Genomic DNA, 23,126 nt, shown 5'->3' on the forward strand with positions numbered 1-23,126 from the left:
AGAGGGATATCTGTGAAAAGTGGGTTGGGTCTGGGGAGAGAGGATAATAACTGGAGAATCAGGAAGGGCTTCTTTGCAGAAGTAGCCTCTGAGCAGAGCCCAGAAAGAAGATAGAGGTGGAAGGCAGGCAGCAACTGGGGCACAGGCACAGCCCTGGTTCTGGTACCAAGTAGGAAGATCGATTATTACTAAAGGGCAAGAATGAGTGTGGGAGACCAGTGTGGCTGGAGCAGAAGCCTGGAAAGAAAAGCTGATGCCGGCCCAACAAGGGGGATTACATTTTTTTCTGAGGACATCCAGGAGCTGAATTCAGATGGGGATGAGTTGGTGTGGGAGAAGAAGAGATAGATTGGAGAAGCATCAGGAGGGAAGAGCTCAACTCATCTTTGAAGCAATTCTCCCAAAGTGGCGCTAGGCTCTTTCTGAGATCTTTCTGGGTCCTTGGAGGAAAATTCTGGTGCCTCTGATTAGGAAAACAGGGAGACATGGATCAGAAAAAACAATGTCTTCCATCTTTGAGACCACTAGCCAGCCTGATCTCTTTTTCCAATCTCTTAGTTTCCTTGGTTTTCTGACTTAATTTACTCTTGATAGGCTTCCTGTCTGGTCCTATTTGCTTGGATCGTCATCCCTCTCCAACTTCTAACTGAGGAGTTTCCCACACAATTTGGGGCCTTCCACTCTTTTCTTTTTAAACACTCTCAATAGTCTCATCAAATCTCATGGATTCAATGATCTATTTTATAAAACAATATGGAACTTGTTTCCCCAAGACTTTCTCCTTCCTGAACTTCCCTATTTCTATCAAAGACACCTCCACTGTTCTAGTTTCTTAGGTTCCTGTCTTGTAACAGATTGACAATTATAGATCAGTCCCCCTTATTTTTTAGCTCTGGGTCGGGGCTGGTAAGGTGAGAGGTGGGGGGAAGATATATTTTCATGAAAACAAAGAAGGTTGTATGAGATTCTTTGCAGGCTAACAGGTTGTTTGCTCCAATCAATCTACTGGTAGCAAACCACTTTGTACACAGCCTAATTGTAAGCTAAATTCCTCATTTTTACTCAAAACAAAGCTGCATCTTATAGGTGATAGGTGGTAACAATGCTGATGGACTTGGCTCTCTTCAACAATAAGACGATTCAAATTGTTCCAATTGTTCATTGATGAAGAATACAACCATATACACCCAAAGAGAGGTTGTGGAAACTGAGTGTGGATCACAACATAGCATTTTCACTCTTTTGTGATATTTGCTTACATTTTGTTTTCTTTCACAGGTTTTTTTTTCTCCTTTTTTACCCAATTTTTCTTGTGAAGCAATATAACTGTACATAGATATGCATATATATATATATATATATATATATATATACACACATACACACACACATATATATATATATATACATATATATATATATTGAATTTAACATGTATTTTAACATATTTAACATATATTGTTCTACCTGCCATCTAGGGGAGAGGATGGGGGCAAGGAGGGAAAAATTTGGAATAGAAAGTTTTGCAAGGGTAAGTGTTGAAAAAGTACCCATGCATGTTTTATAAATAAAAAGTTTTAATAAAATTTAATAGAAAAAGAAAAAATAATATTAGCTGTGTTGATTATGATTGTTCAAAAACTTCTCTCTTCTCCAAATATTTATTAAGTAAAGTATCCCTTGTTCTCCTGATTTCCTTATACTATCCCCCTTACGCCTAAATCATGTACCCATTTTGACCTTATTTTATTCTTGTTTTGATATAGATCTAAACCAAATATGTGATCTATTGTTTTCCAGTTTTTTGCCAATTTTTTTGGGAAATACTGAGTTCTCATCCCAAAAGCTAGAGTTTGGGGCTTTATCAAACAATAAATTAAGATAGTCGTTGATTATTATGTCATTTATATCTAACATATTCCATGGATCCACTACATCAAAACCATATAGTTCCGCAAAAGGTTTTGCAATTGTCAATACTGAAAAATTGCCCATGCACATGTTTTGTAAATAAAAAGCTATAACAAAAAAACAAAACAAAACAAAACCCATATAGTTCTGATGCCTGCTGCTTTATAGTAGAATTTTAGATCTGGTACTGATAGGTTCTTGTCTTTTGTTGTTCTTCCATTAATTTCCTTCATCTTTTTGACCTTTTATTGACTAGATGTGTTTTGTTATTTTTTCTAGCTCTATAAATTAATTTTGGTGGGAGTTTGATTGGTATGGTACTGAACAAGTAAATTGACTAATTTAGATAGAATTGTCATTTTCATTACATTAGCTCAATCTACCCTTAAGTAACTGATATTTTCCCATTTGTTTAGATTTGACTTTATCTTGTGAAAAGTGTTTTGTGATTTTGTCTTGGCAGGTAGACATCCAAATATTTTATTTTGTCTACAGTTATTTTAAATGGAATTTCTCTTTCTACTTCTTACTGCTGGACTTTGTTAGTAACATGTAGAAATTCTGATGATTTGTGTGGGTTTACTTCATATCCTGCATTAAGCCATTAATTGTTTCAAGCAGGTTTTTTGATCACTGTCTAGAATTTGCTAAGGATGCCATCATATCATCTGCAAAATATGATAGTTTTATCTCCTCATGATCTACTCTAATATCTTTAATTTCTGCTTTTTTTCTTATTGCTAGAACTAAAATTTCTAATACAATATTGAATAATAGTGGTGATAATGGACATTTTTGTTTCACCCCTGCCCTTAGTGAAAATGTGTCTAGCTTATTTCTAATACAAATAATGCTTGATGATGATTTTAAACACATGCTGCCTATCATTTTAAGGAAAACTCCATTTATTCCTCTGATCTCTAGTGTCTTTAATAGGAGTGGATGATGTACTTTGTCAGAACTATGATATTTATTAGTTTTGTTATTGATATGGTCAGTTGTGGCAATACTTTATTGAGCCAGCCCTGCATTCCTGGCATAAATCCCACTTGGTCATGATATATTATCTTGCTGATAACTTGTTCTAATTTCTGTGCTAGTGTTATAGTTAAAATCTTTAATATTCACGAGGGAGATTAGTCTGTAATTTTCTTTCTCTGTTCTGGCTCTTCCTTTCTATTCATACTTCTTTATAGGCTAAGATACATTTCTACACCAGACTGTGTAGATGTTATTTGCTCTCTGAAGCAAAACTGAGGAGATTAAGATTCAGACAATGTATTCTCTTCCTTCTTTCCCTCTACTGTAGTAAGTTTCTTGTTCCTTTTCATGTGATCTACTTTATCCCATTTTACCTCCCTCTTCCTCTCTTTCCTCTAATCATTTTTCCACTCTTTAATGTCTTTTTCTTTCATTTCATCACATCAGAGTCAATTTATATCCATAGCCTCTAGTCATATATGCTCCATCCAACTGTTCTATTAAAAGACACAGTTCTCGAGCTCAACTAGCTGTATCATTTTCCAGTCTAGGGATGTAAACAGTTTAACTTTTAAATAATATTTTCTTTCCTCCTTGTTTTTCATACTTTTCTTATGCTCTGTGTTTGAAGATCAGAATTTCTATTTAGTTCTGTTCTGTTTTGTTTTGTTTTGTAGTAAATATCATTAAAACCCTTTTACTTCATTGAAGATACATAACCTCCCCCTGAAAGATGATGCTCAGTCTCACTGGGTGATTGATTCTTGGATGTAGTCTCAGGACTTTTACCTTCTAGAATATGGTATTCCAGGCCTTTCAATCCTTTATTGTGGAGGCTGCCAGATTTGGGGTAATTCTGATTGTAGCTTCTTGAAACTTAAATTGTTTTGTTGTTTTGTTTGTTTGTTTTCTGGCAGCTAAAAAGTATTTTTTCTTTGAGATTGTAGTTCTGGAATTTTAAATCAATGTTTCTTGGGGTTGTCTTTGTGGGATCTCTTTCCGAAGAAGATCAATGGATTCTTTCCATAATGATTTTGCCCTTTTGTTCTAACATATGAAGGCAGTCTTCCCTGATGATCTTGTGAAGATTGCTAGCCAGGCCAATGTTAGATTCTCACTAGGTGCCAAGTCCGTACTTAACAATTCTCTAGCTCAGGGTTCACACCTTTAGTTCACATCTTTAAAAGGAGTTTACACCTTTAGACTTCTGAAAAGGAGTTTACACCTTTAAAAGGAACAAATTAATTGGTTGTAAGTAGTTCCCACAAGCCCTTGGAGTACCCACAAGCCCATTCTCTGGGAGGATAAAAGAAGGAGGCAGTCTGGAAGAAGAGAGTCTGGAAGAGTCAGTCTGGTGAAGGTCAAGGAGAAGACTTCCCACACTCTTGGAAGCAGAGTCTGATTCTCACACTCTAGGAGATTCAGAGTCAAGATTGCATTCTCACGTCTATCTTCACTCTGGCTGGAGGCTCCAGAAACCTCCCAAGAAAACTGCTCACATAGAAAAGGATTTACAGAAAAGAAACCTCCTCCCAGAGAACGATCACAAATTGAGAGACAACAGAACATTTACATTTTGGCACCCATCATGGGGCCAGGACTTTTGCTTATCCTGACTCTGGCTGATTCTGAACCCTTCAGAGGGAGCTAGCCCATACATAACATTTTGGCACCCGAACAGGGAACAAATTAATGTATGCTGTGAGACTATCCCGGAATGGCAAATTTTATTGGTCACATCTCCAAATTTTGTACATGTTAAAGATAACCCGGCTACTACATAATACGTGATGGCTTTTTGAAGAAAAAGTTTCTAAGATTCCTCTTAAAGGACCAACAATCTTTACAGATGCCTTCAAATAAAATATTTGTGTTATATACTCTCATGATTTAACCATAAATTTAAAGTAGTCAGAACTCTTTTTTCAGTCCACTCAGCAGAATGAATTATTTGCAATCATGCTAGCTCTTACTTATTACCCAGGAGACATAAATATAATTACTGATTCAGCCTATTCGGTAGATGTGGTACAAAGAATTTCCGCAGCCCAAATAAAATTTGCAGCCTCTAATATTTATCAGCTCTTTAAGGAACTTCAAGAGTAAGTGGGAAAGCATCCAGGCAAGATTTATATCTTGCATGTCCACTCACATAGTGGACTTCCAGGTCCTATTTTTGATGGAAATTCAAAGGCAGATAGCCTTTTAACTATGTTAGCCAGTACTCCTTTATTTCAGGAAGCCCAAGAATCTCATTCTAAATATCATCAGGCTGCTCGAGCTTTACATTTACAATTTGGAATACAAGAGAGGAAGCTAGGAGCATAGTAAAAAGCTGTACAGCTTGCCTTCCTTTCCATGCTCCTACACTCCCTCCAGGGAAGAATCCTTTTTGTTTGAGACCCAATGAAATCTGGCAAATGGATGTGACCCACTACAAATCTTTTGGTCATTTGTCTTTTATCCATACGGTGGTAGATACCTTTTCAGGATTCACTTTTGCATTGCAAACAGCAAAAGAGACAGCCTAAGTGATCACTGAATTCCTTATCCAAACATTTGCAATTATGGGTGTGCCACAAGAAAGAAAAACAGATAATGGACCTGCATATAGATCTAAACATTTTGTGCACTTCTGTGTGCAGTATAAGATATTACACATTACTGGAATACCTTTTAATCTGCAAGGTCAGGCAATAGTAGAGAGAAGAAACAGAGACATTAAGACACTCCTCCAAAAACAAAAGAAAGGGGGAGCCACAGATAAGCCTAGAGAACTTCTAAATTTAGTTCTCTATACCATTAATTTTTTTATTTTTGACAAAGATGCACTGGCTCTGGCAGATAGGTTTTATAATCCACCAGAAGGGCAGTGTCCAGTGCAAGCATCTCCACTGTCTTTAGATAATTGCCAGATGATGTGGAGAGACCCAGAAAGTGGTGAATAGAAGGGACCAGATAGATTAATTGCCTGGGAGAGAGGGCTCGCTTGTATTTTACGGAAAGATAAGGATTATAATTGAGAGACAACAGGACACTACAATTTGGCGACCAATGTGGGGCCAGGACTTTTGCTTATCCTGACTCTGGCTGATTCTGAACCCTTCAGAGGGAGCTAGCCTGGACATAACAGGCCAATAATTTTTAAATTGACTCTTCTGGATCTATTTTCTTGGTTAGCACTTTTTCTAATGAGGTATTTTACATTCTATTTCATTTTTTCATGGTTTTTAAGTTTATTTATTTTTTTACTGATTCTTGATGTCTCATATTATTAGCTTCTGATCACCTCATTTTATCTTTTTTAATATATACTTTTCTTCAGTTAGCTTTTTTATCTCTTTTTAAATTTTTAAATTTGATTTAATATAATTCTTTTCAAGGTGTTATGTTGTTAAGTGGATTTTTTTTAATTTTTATTTTTTTTTTGCATTTGGCCAATTTGGCCAAGGAATTGGTGTCTTTAGTGAATTTTTTTTTTTCCTTTGGAAAATTGTTATTTTTTTGAGGAATTCTTTAATTAATTTACTTATTCAGTGTCATATGTATCAAACTTTCAAGAAATCACTTTACAATTCTAGAAAAAATAATAACAAAATCCATATGGAATAACAAATGGTCAAGAATTTCTTTTTTTTAATTTTTATTTATTTTATTAATTTTATAATTATAATTTTTTTTACAACATTATCCCTTGTATTCACTTTTCCAAATTTTCCCCTCCTTCCCTCTACTCCCTCCTCTAGATAATAGGCAATCCCATATATAATAAATATGTTACAGTATTCCTAGATACAATATATGTATGTGCATGGTAAGAATTGGATTCCAAAGGTATAAGTAACCTGAGTAGAAAGACAATAGTGCAAACATTTTACACTCCTTTCCCAGTGTTCCTTCTTTGGGTGTAGCTGTTTCTGTCCATCATTGATCAACTGGAACTGAATTGGATCTTCTCTATGTTGAAGATATAAATGGTCAAGAATTTCAAGGGAATTGAAAGAATAATTGTAAATGGTATCCTAGCTGTACTAGACTTAAAACTCTATTTAAAAAGCAGTAGTTATCAAATCCATTTAGTACTTGCTAAGAAAGAGTAGTCAATCAGTGAAATTTGTTAGGTTCACAGGACAAAGTAGTCAAGATTATACTAACCTAGTATTCGATAAAACCAAAGACCCCAAATTTTGGGATAAGGATTCATTACTTAACAAAAACTTCTGGGAAATTTGGAAAATAGTATGGCAGAAAGTAGGCAGTGACTTACACCAATGGTATACATCTGGTACTGCATACCAAAATAAGATTGAAATGATATTTTAAGCAAATTAGAAGAAAAAAGGATAGTTTACTGTTACAGGAGTAACAGGGGTTGCTAGGGATCTAATTCTCACCATGAGAATAGATCCTTTCATGTGAGAGGATGATACAAGGAGACTGAGAGGCAGTTGTGTTCTCTGACCTCTCTTCTCTTCCCTCTGGCCTCTTTTATTCTCAGTTCACAAGCAACATCTGTGTCAATAAAGGCTGATTTTCAATTCCTTCAATTGTGTTATTATTCACAGCTGGAGGGGTTTCAGAAAACCGACCTGCCCCATAATGGCACAGTAACCTTTAATCCTTTACAGGCTTTTTCTGGGCTTCATACTTTGGCATGATCCTCAATAGTTTACATCTCAGATCTGTGGAAAATCAAGGAATTTGTGGCTAAAGAAGAACTGGAGTACATTTCTGAATACAAAATGGATAATTTTGGTTATACTAAGTTAAAAAAAATTTGTACAGACAAAACCAATGTAGAGATTAGAAGGGAAGCAATAACCTGGGAAAAAGTTTTTACATTCAAGGGTTGAATAATAAAGCCCTCATTTCTAAAATATATAGACAATGGACTAAAATTTATAAGAGTTTGAATCATTTTCCAATCCAGTCTGTGAGTTCAGTGTGTAGTTTTTGTGCAGGTCTACACCAGCGCAGCTCAGGCCCCAGCCCATAGCCTTTGAATCAATAGCAATCCTGGCAGTTTTTAGAACTCTCAACCCAGAAACACCAAAGACTGTTAGGATTCTTACAAGGTGCTAAGTTACTGTAATGAATAGAGACAATAATTATCCAATTCAGTATGATTGATCTGACCCTACAAGGAGATGTTATGGTCCAGAACTTGAAACGAGGTACTGAGCGAAATTGAGGAGACAATGATTAAATCTAATTTAGCATTGATTTAATCCTATAATAAATAATGGTTTCCTAGTGATGAAATGATTGGTGTATACTCAGTGGACAACATATCAGCAGAAAGCTCTCAGAGCTCTTGGGACTTTGGGAGATTCAGAACTAGTATTGACTTCTGGGAGATTCACAAGGCAGAAACCCACAATCCCACACTCTTGGAGGCAGATTCATTCCCATGTCTACTTTCGTGTTGGCTGGAGATATTGGGAGAATGAGAGACTGAAGCTGGCTGGAGACATTCTGACAAGAGCTCTTGGGGAACCAGAGAGAGAGATAGGCCTCTAAGAAAGCTAACTGAGCCCAGGAAAAGATTCAGGACTTTGAAAGACAAAGTAAAGGATCCGGACTTTAATTCCTGACTGCATTTGGTGACTATTGGAACTGAACTGAAACTAAGGCTGCCTCCAGAAGCTTCCCATGAAACCTGCCCCCAAGGGAATGATTATAATTTAGAGAAACAAAACATCACAAAAGATCACTTGGAAGATCAGCAAGAAAGATTTATCAGTAAGGTTAGAGTGCCTTGGGAAATCAGCAAATCAGAAGTGGGAATGGGCATGGTGGTGGTGGCAGCTTCTAGACATGGCTCACAGGACATCTCTTTCCTAGCACCAAGGAAGGCCTTTTTTTGCTTTTGCATATTAGAACTTACAGCCACAATAGAGGGGGGACACTCCTTACAAGTCCAGGGTAGAAAATAGTGCTTGTGGTCAGATTCCTGGAAGGATTTCTGAAAACAGCTGCAAAAAACCCCTGAAGCTTGGGACACTGCACTCTGTACCCTGGAAAGAGAGCAATACTTAAATAAAGAGTTAAAAGGCCAGTAATAATAGGCTGGGATAATGAACGAACAACAGAAAAAGATTCTGACTATAGAAAGTTACTGTGGTGATAAGGAAGATATCAAAACACATTCTCAGAAGGTAACAAAGTCAAAACTGCTTCATCCAAAGCCTCCAAGAAATACAAGGGTTAGGATTACCAGATGAGTTCTCACCTTGTCACTGTCCAGACAACCTGAGTTCTCAGGTTCAGCTAGCCCGGCTAGCTCAGTCAGTAGAGCATGAAACTCTTAATCTCAGGGCCGTGGGTTCGTGCCCCACGTTGGGCACCAATTTGTAAAGTTCTTGAATTGTTAGGGTCTGGTCGTCTGCTCAATTATAATTCTTCTCTGGGAGGAGATTTGTAAAATCTTTTCCTCTGTGCACAGGTTTCTTGGGAGCTCTGAATCTCCTCCAACTCTTGTCCTTTCTCAAATCAGACTGGTCTCCTATGGGCCTGCCTGGCGTCAAGACTTTATCTCAGAGTCAATTCTCTCAGACCCAATGCTGCCCTTCTTTTATCCTCCCAGAGAATGGGCGTGGGATAACGCAAGGGCTTCTGGGAAACATTACTTCAACCAATGAGCTTGCTCCTCCTAGAATTCCTAAGGTGTAAACTCCCTTTAAAGGCCTGAACCAAAGGTCTGAGCCAGAGAACTGTCAAGTCAACCTGAATTCTCACCTTGTCACTGTCCAGACAACCTGAGTTCTCACCTGGTAATCCTAACATACAAGGATTGGTCAGAGGCCATTTGAGAGATCAAAAGGAATTTTGAAAATTAAGCAAGAGAGATAGAGGAAAAATAGGAAGAGAATTGAGAGTGGTGCAAAAGGAAATTCAAAAAGCTAATGAGGAGAAGAAATTCTTAAAAAGCAAAATTGGTGAAATTGGGGAAAAGATGCAAAAGTTCACTGAGGAATAGAATTTCTTGAAAATCAGAATTGAGCAATTAGAAGCTAATGACTTTATAGGAAATCAAGAAACAATAAAACAAGACCAAAAGAAGGAAAAAATAGAAAACAATGGAAAATATCTCATCAGAAAAACTACTGATTTGGAAATACATGCAGGAGAGATAATTTATTTCCTGTTTTTTCTTATAATTTATAGAGATGGGATAATTTAATTATTTACATTTTCCTTGGAATGTATACATATTTTATATTCTTGTTGTTCTTAAGGAGAGATAATTTAAAAGTTATTGGTCTACCAGAAAACCATGAATCAAAAAAAAAAAAAAAATGGACCTGGACATCTTCAAGAAATTATCAAGGAAAGCTGTTCTGGTTTCTATTTAATTTCTACTGAATTGAAAGAAATCTACTGACCATCTATTGAAAGAGAAACCAAGATGAAAACTCCTAGGAATATTATAGCCAAATTTTAGATCTCCAATGTCAAGAACATATTGCAAGCATCCAGAAAGAAATTATTCAAGTACAGTGGAGCCACAGTCAGGATGACAAAAGATATATCTGCTTCTGCATTAAAGGGCTAAAGGGGTTGTAGAGGGCCAGAACTCTGAAAAGACTCAATTGAGTCTTAAGACTCAATATGATTGATGAGATAATGATTCTCTAGCTAATGATGTAATTACTCTAGTTAAGAACATATATTTAATGTCCTTCAATGATGTAATGCTACTATAGTTAGCACTTGAGCAGTAATGGCTACAATTGCTCAGTGTGATATAGTGACATAATTGTACTGGGGTATTTAAAGGAAGTCTCAGACATAGAAGACTCTCTCAGCTCCAGCTCTCAGAGAAGACTTCAAGCTCCAAACTCCGACCCCAGATTTGACCAGCCACATGGTGACTCTCCTGCTTCCTTCACTCCTCCACTAAAACCAAGGACTTGGGCTGATCCCGAGGTCCTCCAAAGAGGGCTTGGGAATATAATGTACTGGAGAATAATGGAGCTAGATTTATAATAAAAATCACCTACCTAGCAAAACTGAGCCTAATCTTTCAGGGAAAAGATGGACATTCTTTTTTTAAAAATTAACTAATTTTTGATACACTTTGCTTTATAAATCATGTTGGGAGAGAAAAATCAGAACAAAAGGGAAAAACAATGGAAGAAAAAACAACAACAGAAAAAAGAAGTGAATATAGCATGTGTTGATTTACATTAAATTTCCATAGTTCTTTTTCTTGATGCAGATGGCATTTTTTATTCAAAGTCTGTTGGGATTGCCTTGGATCATTGCACTTATGAGAAGAACCAAGTCTTTTTTTCATCAGGTGATCATTGCACATTCTTGCTAGTACTGTAAACAGTGTTTTCCTGGTTTTGCCTGTTTCGCTCAGGAACAGTTTGTGTAAATCTTTACAGGCCTTTCTAAAATCAGTTTATTCACCATTTTTTATGCAACGATAACATTCCATTATCTTGATATACAACAACTTGTTCAGCCATTCCTCAACTGCTTAGCATGTACTCATTTTCCAATTCCTTGCTACCACACAAAGAGTTGTTACAAACATTATTGCACATTTGAGATTTTTGAGATACAGGCCCAGGAGTGACACTGCTGCTTCAAAGGGAATGCACAGTTTTATAGCTCTTTGGGTATAGTTCCAAATTGCTCCACAATGGTGGGATGAATTCACAACTCCACCAAAAAAAGCATTAGTGTTCCAGTTTTCACACTAACCCTTCAAAATTTATTATCTTTTGCTTTAATCTTAGCCAGTCTGAGATGTTTGAATTGTTACCCCAGGATTGTTTTAATTTGCATTTCCCTGATCAATAGTGATTTACAGCATTTTTTCATATGACTACAGATGTCTTTAATTTAGATAAAAATTGTTTGTTTATATCCTTTGACCATTTATCAATTGGGGAATGACTTGAATTAATTTTTTAGCTTTTATTATTATATTATTATAGCTTTTTATTTACAAAACATATGCATAGGTAATGTTTCAACACTGACCCTTACAAAGCCTTTTGTTCCAACTTTTTTACTCCTTTCTCTATATGGCAGGTAGTCCAATACATGTTAAATATATTAAAATATCGGTTAAATCCAATGTATGTATACATATTTATACAGTTATCTTGCTACACAAGAAAAATTGAATCTAGAAAGAAAGAAAAAAAATCTGAGAAGAAAAACAAAACTGCAAGCACACAATAACAGAAAGAATGGAAATACTATGTTGTAGTCCACATTCATTTCCCATAGTTCTCTCTCTGGGTGTAGCTGATTCTCTTCATTATTGAACACTTGGAACTGGTTTGAATCATCTCATTGTTGAAGAGAGCCACGTCCATCAGAATTGATCATCGTATAATCTTGTTGCTGTGTATAATGATCTTGTGGTTCTGCTTATTTCATTTAGCATCAGTTCATGTAAGTCTCTCCAAGCCTCTCTGAAATCATCCTGCTGGCCATTTCTTACAAGAACAATAGTATTCCATACAAATCATATATCATAATTTATTCAACCATTCTCCATCCATTCAATTTTCAGTTTCTAGCCACTACAAAAAAGGGCTGCCACAAACATTTTGCAATATGGGGTCTCTTTCCCTTTTTTAAGATAGATTCCTGGGCACTCATGGGAGAAGGGTTTCAACCAGAGATCATCTCTTATTTTCTCTCTGAGGATTCATTTTGAAAAGCCTTAGAAATAGGTTCATGTGACTGTGCTTTTCCCTAGAGGAGAGTGATCAGCAGACAACATTATTGCTAGTGTAAGGAAGATGGATAAAGGCTTGCTTGGAGGAAGAGCTTCTCCTAGAGCTGAGACTTGACTGTCCTCAGTAGAAATTCTGCTGAAGATGAAACAGGGATCTCATTCACAAGGGAAGGTCTCTTTCTGCAGCACAACCTTTATTAGACTTCTAACAGAATGAAATATTCATGAAATAGCTCAAATTTCCATCATGTTGTGAGGGGAGAGAAATCACACAACAGCCCACAGGAGATACTGAGGCAGAGTTCTGAGCCCAAATCCTTTATTAGAGGAGTCTGGTTACTCTCTAACTAAGTAGACCCCAGATCTGGCTCTCCCATCTGAGGTGCTCCTTCTTTCAAGGCTCTATTACAGAAATAAAAGTATCCTATCAATAGAATAGCATTTCATTGGTTACTGTAAAATATCTTGGCTAAAATATGGATACCATCAGGGCCATAGGGTTTCAGGATGGCCAGTGTAGGAAATCTATCCACTGACTAGATGGTCATGAGCTGGATGATTGTAATGTTCACTTTTGTTTGATTTTCTTGGGGTCTCTGGGAGCAGCCTTCGTTTCAGTTCAGTAATCAGCACAGGAGTTGTCAGGGGTTTAAGTCCAAATCCTTTATTATCTCTTTCAAAGTCTTGTCCCTTCCTTGAGCCCAGTTAGCTTTCTTAGAGGCCTATCTCTCTCCTGAGTTCTGAGAGCTCGAGCTCCCACCTGTCTTCTCTTCCCTCTGAGTCTCTTCAAATCTACCTGGCTGAGGCTTCTAGCTTTTATGCTCTACATTGAGTATAAACCAATCATTATGAAACCATTATTTCCTTTAAGATTAAATCTATCATACTGAACCATGCTAAACTAGATAACTATTGTCTTTATCAATTCCACTGACTTAGCACCTTGTAAGAGTCTTTTGTTTCAAGTTCAGCATTCTGGCCCATAACAGATTATGTCTCTTTTTGGCTTGGGCCAGGGAAGATGGGGTCTTTCAGTGATCAGGAATGGATGAGCCATTCCTGGAGTTGGGCAAGTGAAGATCACACATCCCCAAGAACATTTCAGGGAGAACTTATGGGCTTTCCAATGTCCCAGATTGGCTTGTGGGGAGACAGGATGGGAAGAGTTCTTGTCATCATTCTCACAATAGTGAAGTTATGGAAGTCGGTCTTATGCCTGTTATGGAAATAATTTCTATTATACAAGCATGAAGCCTGCCCAAAGACTCCAACAGAAGGACCATTCCTACATAATTCTTACAACATTGAATTGCTCATTCTTTTCCTATTAAATTTCTATTGAATATTACAAAATGAAAAATCAATAACAATGCTTGTCTACCATAAAGTAATAATTGACTGATTAATACTGATTCAGGGTTGAGTGGGGTCCCCAGTTAGTCAGCTTTCTCACTGTGCATAAAACTCAGTAGAGGAAATAGTTTTTGTCTCAAATCCTAATGTTTGTCATCTCTCCTCAATCGTTCTTGATAATCGCAGACTATGATTTCTTCAGCCATCCCCAATTGCTTGGTGTTCAAGTTGTGATTTCTGGCACAAAATAACCTTGTAGAAATGCTTTGCTAACCAGTCTTTAATTATGTAATCTTTCCTTATGCTGACTTTTAAAGGCCTCCTTTTCTGGCCCTTCCTGGCTGTATCATTTTTGTTTTTAATATTTTAATAGTTTTTATTTACCAGATATATGCACGGGTAATTTTACAACATTGATAATTGCCAAACCTTTTGTTCTAATTTTTTCCCTCCTTTCCCCCTCACCCCCCAGATGGCAGGTTGACCAATACATGTTAAATATGTTGAAGTGTACATTAAATACAATATATGTATACATGTCCAAACAGTTGTTTTGCTGTACAAAAAGAACTGGATTTTGAAATAGTGTACAATTAGCCTGTGAAGGAAATCCAAAATGCAGGCAGACAAAATTAAAGGAATTGGGAATTCTATGTAGTAATCATCTCCTAGAGTTCTTTTGCTGGATGTATTGTTGTTGAAGTACACAACGATTTCCTGGTCTTGCTCATTTTACTTGGCATCAGTTCATGTAAGTCTCTCCAGGCCTGTCTAAAATCATCGTGTTGGGGATTTCTTACAGAACAATAATATTCCATTACATTCATATACCACTATTTATTCAGCCAATCTCCAATTGATGGGCATCCATGTAGTTTCCAGTTTCTGGCCACCACATAGAGGGCTGCCACAAACATTCTTGCCTTCTTTAAGATGTCTTTGGGATACAAACCCAGTAGCAACACTTCTGGGTCAAAGGGTATGCACAGTTTGATAACTTTTGAGCATAGTTCCAAATTGCTCTCCAGAATGGCTGGGGGTATTCACAATTCCACCAACAATGTATCAGTGTCCCTGTTTTCCCACATCCCCTCCAACATTCTGCATTACCTTTCCCTGTCATTCTAGCCAATCTGACAGGTGTGTAGTGGTATCTCAGAGTTATCTTAATTTGCTCTGATTAATAATGACTTGGAGCATCTTTTCATATAACTAGAAATAGTTTCAATTTTTTCATCTAAGAATCTGTTCTTATCCTTTGACCATTTATCAATTGGAGATTGGCTTGATTTCTTATAGAGTCAGTTCTCTATATATTTTGGAAATGAGGCCTTTATCAGAACCTTTAACTGTTAAAATATTTTCCCAATTTATTACTTCCCTTCTAATCTTGTTTGCATTAGTTTATTTTGTACAAAAGCTTTTTAATTTGATGTATTAAAAATCTTCTATTTTGTGATCAATAATGATCTCTAGTTCTCCTTTGGTCACAAATTCTTTCCCTTTCCACAAGTCTGAGAGGTAAACTATCCTATGTTCCTATAATTTATTTATAATCTCATTCTTTATTCCTAGGTCATGAACCCATTTTGACCTGACTTTGGTGTACAGTGTTAAGTGTGGGTCAATGCCTGGTTTCTGCCATATTGATTTCCAATTTTCCCAGCAATTTTTGTCAGACATTGAGTTCTTATCGCAAAGGCTGGGGTCCTTGGGTTTGTCAAACACTAGATTATTAAAGTTATTGATTATTCTGTTCTTTGGACCTAACCTATTCCACTGATCAACTAGTCTATTTCTTAGCCAATACCAAATGGTTTTGGTAACTGCTGCTTTATAATATAATTTTAGATCTGGTACAGCTAGGCCACCTTCATCTGATTTTTTTTTTTTTTCATTAATTCCCTTGAAATTCTTGACCTTTTATTTTTCCATATGAACTTTGTTATTTTTTTCTAGGTCATTAAAATAGTTTTTTGGGAGTCTGATTGGTATAGTGCTAAATAAATAGATTAATTTAGGTAGTATTGTCATCTTTATTATATTTGCTCATCCTATCCAAGAACATTTAATATTTTTCCAATTGGTTAGATCAGACATAATTCGTGTGGAAAGTGTTTTGTAGTTTTGCTCATATAATTTCTGATTTTCCCTTGGCAAATAGTTATTTTATACTATCCGTAGTTACTTTAGATGGAATTTCTCTTTGTAACTCTGTTGGATTTTGTTAGTGACATATAAGAATGCTGATGATTTATGTGGGTTTATTTTGTATCCTGCAACTTTGCTAAAGGTGTGGATTATTTCTAATAGCTTTTTAGTTGAATCTTTGGGGTTCTCTAAGTATACCACCATATCATTACCAAAGAGTGATAGTTTGATTTCCTCATTATCTAATTCCTTTAATCTCTTTCTCCACTCTTATTGCCGAGGCTAGAGTTTCTAGTACAATATTGAATAGTAATGTCAATAGTGGGCAACCTTGTTTCACAACCCTGATCTTAATGGGAATGGTTGCAGTCTTTCCCCATTACATATGATGCTTATTGATGATTTTAAATAGATGCTACTGATTATTTTAAAGAAAAGTCAATTTATTCCTATACTCTCAAGTGTTTTTAATAGAAATAGATGTTGGATTTTATCAAATGCTTTTTCTGCATCTATTGAGATAATCATATGATTTTTGTTAATTTGGTTATTAATATGGCCAATTATACAGATAGTTTTCCTAATACTGAACCAGCCCTGCATTCCTGCTATAAATTCTACTTGATCATAGTGTATTATCCTGGGGATGATTTTCTGGAGTCTTTTTGCTAATATCTTATTTAAGATTTTAGCATCAATATTCATTAGGGAGATTTGGTCTATAGTTTTCTTTCTCTGCTTTCAACCTACCTGATTTAGGTATCAGTACCATGTCTGTGTCATAAAAGGAATTTGGTAGGACTCCTTAAATCCCTATTTTTTTCAAATAGTTAATATAACATTGGGGCTAATTGTTCTTTGAATGTTTGGTAGAATTCACCTGTAAATCCATCTTGTTTCATGTTCATAAGCCAGTCACGTAACCTGATCCTGCCTGAGTTTCCCCATCTGTAGAATGGGGATAACAAGGGCATCTGCTTCCCAGAGTGGAAATGAGGATTACATTGGACAATAATTATGAAACACTTTGCAAACATGAAATCACTGTGGAAATCCTGGCTGTTTTTATTGCTATCTTTCCTGGGTCTCTGGTCTCAGAGTAAAGTCAGTTGCTAAAACGTCCATTTTGAGTCAAGGCATTCCTTGATTGAACAGCGGACTGGATCAGGCCACACTTGCGGCCCGCCCTGGCTCCGGGGGTCCGTACTCTGTGACTCTGGGCCAGGAACAAGTCTGTCTCCCTCACCTCCTCTCTGGAAGGGGGAGGGGGGCTTCCCTGTGCCCTTCCCCCTCTAAGCGGGTGCTCCCCCCACAGCAGAGTCCCGTGGCCTTTACCCCCACACGCCTCCTGTATTCTGGGACAGATCCCAGGACCGGATCCCTGTCACGGCGCGGGAAGGAAGGTCTGGGGAAGCCGAAGAACTCGGTACGGGAAGGGCCGAGGGGGGGTAAGCTCGGGCCACTTCCTCCCTCCGGAGGCCGGGGCGTACTGAGAACGGCCCCTGGCGGAGACGGAAGCGGCCCCGGGGGAGGGAGCGCTCCGGGCCCAGCTTAACTCCCGGGGAACGGGGACTGAGACGGAGACGGCCCCGAAGGCGCGGGAGGGGCCCTCGTGAGAGCGGACTGAGAGTCCCTGAGGAGCAGCAGCGGAGCCTGCCCTCGGCCGGGCACAGACCCCCCGCCCTCCCCACGGGCTCGGAACCCGCGGGAAAGAAGGGGCGGGCGGAGCCAGGAATGAAAGGAGCCGAGGAAAGTCCTCTCGGGTCCTAGAAGGCCTCCAGGTGACGCCACGCCCCGCCTCGGGCCCTGGGCTGCCGAGCCCTGAGACTCCAGCGCAGCTTCCGGCTCCCAGGTTTATTTCTGTTCTTTGGTGCTGAGAGAGGGGAAGGGCAGGAGGGCGTCTGTGCGCAGGCGCGGCCTGGGACTTCCCTTTTCCTTAAGGCTCCTCCCCTTCCGCACCAGTTCGGGGGCCCGTCTTGAGTCGTGTGGAAATCTGGTGCGGAAGTACGGGCTCCGAGTGTGGGAGCGCGCGCCTGAGAGAGGCCGGTGGAGAACGAATGTGCAGGAGCTGTGCGTGGGGCGTGTAACGGAGCTGCGGGCTTGCGCGTGGGGGGAGGTGTGCCTGAGTGATTGCATCTGCTGAGATGGGGGTGGGGGAGGGGCGTGCTTGTGCATCCCTGTGGCTGGGGGGGGGGCACTGCTGAGTGTTTCCTGGTGGCCCCTCCCCCACTGAGCCTCAGCGGTCGCCAGTGGGGCTTTGCGCACTTTGGGAAAGATGAGGATTCCATAGCTTTACACCGTGCATCAGTTTCCTCCAGTGGGAAAAGGGGGTGAGAGCAGCCCTTCCCCTCCCCCCCACGAGATCCCTTCTGGGAAGCGCTGAGTACCAGGCCTGGTATACAGGAAGCGCTCACCACATGCAGCTCTGGAAGACAGTGTGGGTGGAGGAGGTTTACTGGTTGGAAGGGGTGGGGGTGGGGGGGTTCAGGCTCCCATCCAGCTGTGCTCCTCGACCTAATTCCCTCCTGGTGGTCGTGGTACGTCTGTCATTTCTGGAGCCTTGGGCAGATGAGGGTCCCTTGTTACAGAGGGAGAAACTGAGGCAGGGATCAAGGGCTTGGCCAGGGTCACACTGGCCTTCCAGGGATTCGGGTGAAGGCTCTGTGATCTTCACCCCAGGGGGCTCATGCTCCCAGGGCTGCCCCTCCCAGTGCAGGAGGCCTTAGTGTCCAGAGCGGGGGTCCTGGGAGGGTCTCTGCACCCACAGGTGGCCTCTCTCCGCCTCCTCCTGGGGAGCAGCCTCTCCCCCCCCCCCCCCCCCCCCCCCCCCCCCCCCGTCCCTGCCCTCAGAGCTCTCTCTCTCATTGTGGACAGGTCCGCATTCAGCCTGAGAAGAGAAGTGTCAGGCCCGTCCTCCCTCTCTGAGGTCCTTCTCCTTCTCCAGGCCAGCTGGACAGGACCCAAGCCCAGAGCCATGGCCCCTGGCAGCCGGAGCCCCTCGTCCCAGGTGAGTGCAGTCCCTGCCCAGGGGGAGTCCAAGGGAGCCCAGAAGCTTCCTCCTGTCAGAGGGAGGGGGGCAGGGCTGGCAGCAGGGATAGAATCGACCTCCTGGCACTATTCCCTGCCCCCTCAGACCTCACAGCGGCTCCCAGGGCTCTCCGAGTCTCTCCTTTGCCAGGTCTCAGATCAAGCCAATAAATGTTCAGAAATTAGCTCCTCTGGGCCAAGCTCCTGCTAACCACTGAGGATGCAGAGGGAGGTGAAGAAAAAAAGTCAGCTCTGCCCTCAAGGAGCTCCCAGGGGAGAAAACATCTCATGAGCTGTGTCCACACCTGCGCTGGACAGTGTAGACGGGAGCTACTCTCAGAGGGAAGGGTCAGCAGTTTGGAGACATGGAAAAGCTTGTTTCAGAAAGGGAGAATTTAGCTGAGATCAGAAGGAAGCAGGAGAGGAGGCCGGAGGCCTTTGCAAACAGGAGAAAGCCATTGAAAAAAGTCCAGGGCAGGGGACAGAGGTCCTGGTTAAGCCAGGAGGCCACTGTCCCTGGGGCAGAGAGGAAGACGAAGGTGTGAGGAGGCTGGGCTGGGTGTCGTGGTGTCTCCCATGTGCCAGGAGCCAAATAAAGATCATCCCATTGATCCTGTGGTGGGAATGGTCAGGGTCCAACAGAGAGTAAACTATGGTTTATTTATCCACTGGCGGGTGTGGCAGACTCCATCAATAAGGGGTTACATTTCCTCAGAAGTCATAGACAGTCTCTCCTCCTTACCTGACCTGTGCATTGGGTTGGATTTGTTGGGTCTCATAGATAGATAAAGAAGTTTGAGCTAAGGTCTGGTTAGGACCCAAATGCAAAAAGGTACATTTACTTGTTTGTTTTAAATTATTTTCAATTTCATGTCATGACAATTTGCAACATTAATCTTTATAAGATTTTGAGTTCTAGATTTTTCTCCATCCCTTTTTCTCTCCTCCTAAAATGGTAGGCAACTTGATTAAGTATATATGGGCTGTCATTTAAAACATACTTCCATATTAATCAGAGTTTTAAAAAATGAAAAAGATCAAAAGAGGAGAAAAAAGAAGAAAGGAACTAAAAGATATATTCTTCAGTCACTTTCAGAGTCCATCAATTCTTTAGTTAGGGTGTGGAAAGCCTTTTCCTTCTTGAGTCTTTTCTATTTCCCTTAGATCCTTGTGCTCCCCAGAAGAGCAGAATCCCTCACAGCTGATCACTCTGTTGCTGATTCTGTATTCTATCTTTTCCTGGCTCTGCTCATTTCAGTTTGCATCAGTTTGGTTTTTTAGTTCTTTCTGAAATCTGCCTATTCATCATTTCTTATTATATGATACTTTTTCATTATATTCATATACCAAAGCTTCTTCAACCATTCTCCAGTTGATGGGAATTCGTGCCTTCAATTTCCACAATGTTGCCTCCAGGAAAGGGCTGCTATGAATATTTTTGCCCATGTAATCCCTTTCCCTCTTTTTGTAATCTCTGTGGAATAATACAGACCTAGTGGTGCTATTCTATTGGTAGATCTACAGATTTGCAGTTTGGTTGCCCTTTGTTCATAGTTCCGAGTTGCTGTCCAGAAAGCTTGGATCACTTCACAATTCCTCTTCAGTGCACTAGTATCCCAGTATTCCCACATTCTTTTTAGCATTGATCATTTTTTGTCTTACTAGTTAATCTGATAGATATGAGGGGGTATTTCTGAACTGTGTTTAGTTGCATTTTGCTAATCAAAAATGATTCAGAGCACTTGATTTTCCTATATCATTTTTTATTTTGTCATCTAAAAACTATTCATTTCCTTTGATCATTTCTCAGTTGAGGAACAGTTTTTATTCTTATACATTTGATTCAGCTCTGTGTATTTGGGAAATGTGGCCTTTATCAGAGAAACTTGATAGAAAGATCATTTCCCATTATTCTGATTTCCTTGAAAAATACATCTTTACCAAAAGAAGAAAATGTTAATTGAGAATTCAAGTTTCAAAAGTCTTTATCATAGCTATTTATGGCAGAGCTAGAAAACACAGGAAGAAAAAAATAACTAGGTTACCTAGGTGGCCCAGTGGATAGAGCACCACCCCTGAAGTCAGGAGGACCTAAATTCAAATGTGGCCTCAGACACTTAAAACTTCCTAGTTGTGTGAAGCTGGGCAAGTCACTTCACTCCAATTTCCTCAACAACAAAAAAAAAAAAGAAAGAAAGAAAAGAAAAAAATAACTGCTCAGTTACTCAGGCAACATTTGCCAAGTCCTTTGTGCCTTCTTAGATAGTAACAGGACTGGAAATGAGTGCTCTGAGTTTTCTCACAGTGACTGGGGGACTAAAGATACTGAAGGTGAAGTATATTGATAAAAGGATAGCAACATCGCATTAAATGAAGTCAGTGATGTTTTCTCCAAAATTCACTTAGGAAAACTCCTAGTACTAGATGTGTAAAAGTCTGGGTCATAGGATTTGGAGGACATGATTGTACTTCCCAGAGTTAGAGAAGGAAGGAGATTGGCATTGGGTGGCAAAGAATAATGGGGGGAAGCAGTCACAGAATAAGGATTGGGCCGGTTCAAAGGGCTCCCCAGCCAGGGGAGCCTGATCCTCTGGTCTAGAGGGCTGAATCAGGGACAAGGAATGTGGTATCAAAGGCCCCTTCTTGTGCTTTGGATGCTGGGCACTTCAGTCCAGCTTGAACTTCTGATCTCTCTGACCTCCTGGCTGAATCCTACCTGGGGAGTGAAAGCACAGGTTTCTAGGAGACAGTGTCCCAATTAATCATTCACAGAACACATTCTATTAATAAACTCACCTTATCAGAAGAGATAACACTTCATCACTTGTCTGGGAAGAGTCTCATAGTAGCTAGTTGAAGCCAGATTCTCTTTAAAATTCTTTTCCTGCTTTCATCTAATTTAGATTTCATTTTAGAATCATAGGAAATTTACTAGATAATTTCTTTGCTCTCTCCTCAGTAATCACTGGTGACGGTTTCTTCCCCAGAATACATAATATTTACCAGGTTCTCACAAACTCTTCATAGAATTTTTTTTTCATATGTAATCACTTAAGACCCTTCTTCACATCAACTTTCTCTCTTTCATCTCTACAGATTCTATAGAATTCATATATTCTCCCTAATTCTTTTGAGAATTAAAAATTCTCAAATCAAAAAAAAAAAAAATTCTCAAATCAAAAAAAAAAAATTCTTTTTTTATATTAAGACATTTTCCCCAACTTTTATTATCCAACATGACTCTCATTTGAAATGGAAAATGCTTTTCTCAATATTACATTGGGTCCTTAATGCCTGATTGCAAGTGTGGGCTCTGATAGTCCTAAAGGTTATATGAATTTTAGACAATTCCCATGTCTACTTCAGCTTTCTCTGTCTTGATGAGGGTTGGACTACATGAATTCTGGAGTCCCTTTCAGCACTAAATCAAGTGAATTTTGATGGTTTAGGAGTTGGTGACCTTCAAGGATGTGATGGTGGACTTCACTGAAGAGGAGTGGGGACTCCTGTATCCTTCTCAGAAGGAGTTGTACAAGGAGGTCATGCTGGAGAATGTCCGGAATCTGGTGTCCCTGGGTAAGGACCATTTTCTCTCTTTTGTTGGTGTTCATCATCAGTTCAAAATGAGCACAGAAATGAAACAAATTGTGTTGCATCCCAGAAATTGAATTGATCATTCAGTCATCTGAGTGCACCAAGTCTCCATCCATTTTGGTCTTGTAACTTTTTGAGTTACATAATTTACCCTCAGTCAGGTAGCTGACCTTACTGTCACATTTGTTAGGTAAACTCCTTGAAAACATGCTTAGCTCCCTACGAACGGCCCCTAAAACAAAAAATAAATTCATTTTGTGCAGCAAAAGTGACCAAAATGCCAGAAGTTGTCAGGACCATAAACAGCATCATAGGAAGGACCTCCTCTCCTTAGGCAGAGATTCAACCCTAATGAAGTTCTATGCACTCTAGGCAGACTCTAGTGAGTTATCTAAGAGCAACC

The 23,126-nt window shown here is 39.4% G+C and overlaps 1 protein-coding gene across 6 annotated transcripts in view; it reads left to right on the plus strand.

Moving 5' to 3' along the window:
* Positions 1-18,058: 18,058 nt before the first annotated feature.
* LOC141565030 (zinc finger protein 713-like) overlaps positions 18,059-23,126 on the plus strand; it is an 87,492-nt gene continuing 82,424 nt past the window's right edge. For 2 of the 6 annotated variants that reach the window (XM_074308013.1, XM_074308021.1), the window contains exons 1-3: positions 18,064-18,218; positions 18,977-19,109; positions 22,579-22,705. In XM_074308013.1, coding sequence (XP_074164114.1) covers positions 19,077-19,109; positions 22,579-22,705 — 160 coding nt within the window. In that variant the 5' untranslated portion in view covers positions 18,064-18,218; positions 18,977-19,076. Of the gene's footprint in view, positions 18,219-18,976; positions 19,110-22,578; positions 22,706-23,126 lie in introns of all 6 variants that reach the window. The other 4 variants (XM_074308014.1, XM_074308019.1, XM_074308018.1 and 1 more) reach the window with 3 other exon arrangements.

Source organism: Sminthopsis crassicaudata, chromosome 3, assembly GCF_048593235.1.
Source record: "Sminthopsis crassicaudata isolate SCR6 chromosome 3, ASM4859323v1, whole genome shotgun sequence".
NCBI classification, from domain to species: domain Eukaryota; kingdom Metazoa; phylum Chordata; class Mammalia; order Dasyuromorphia; family Dasyuridae; genus Sminthopsis; species Sminthopsis crassicaudata.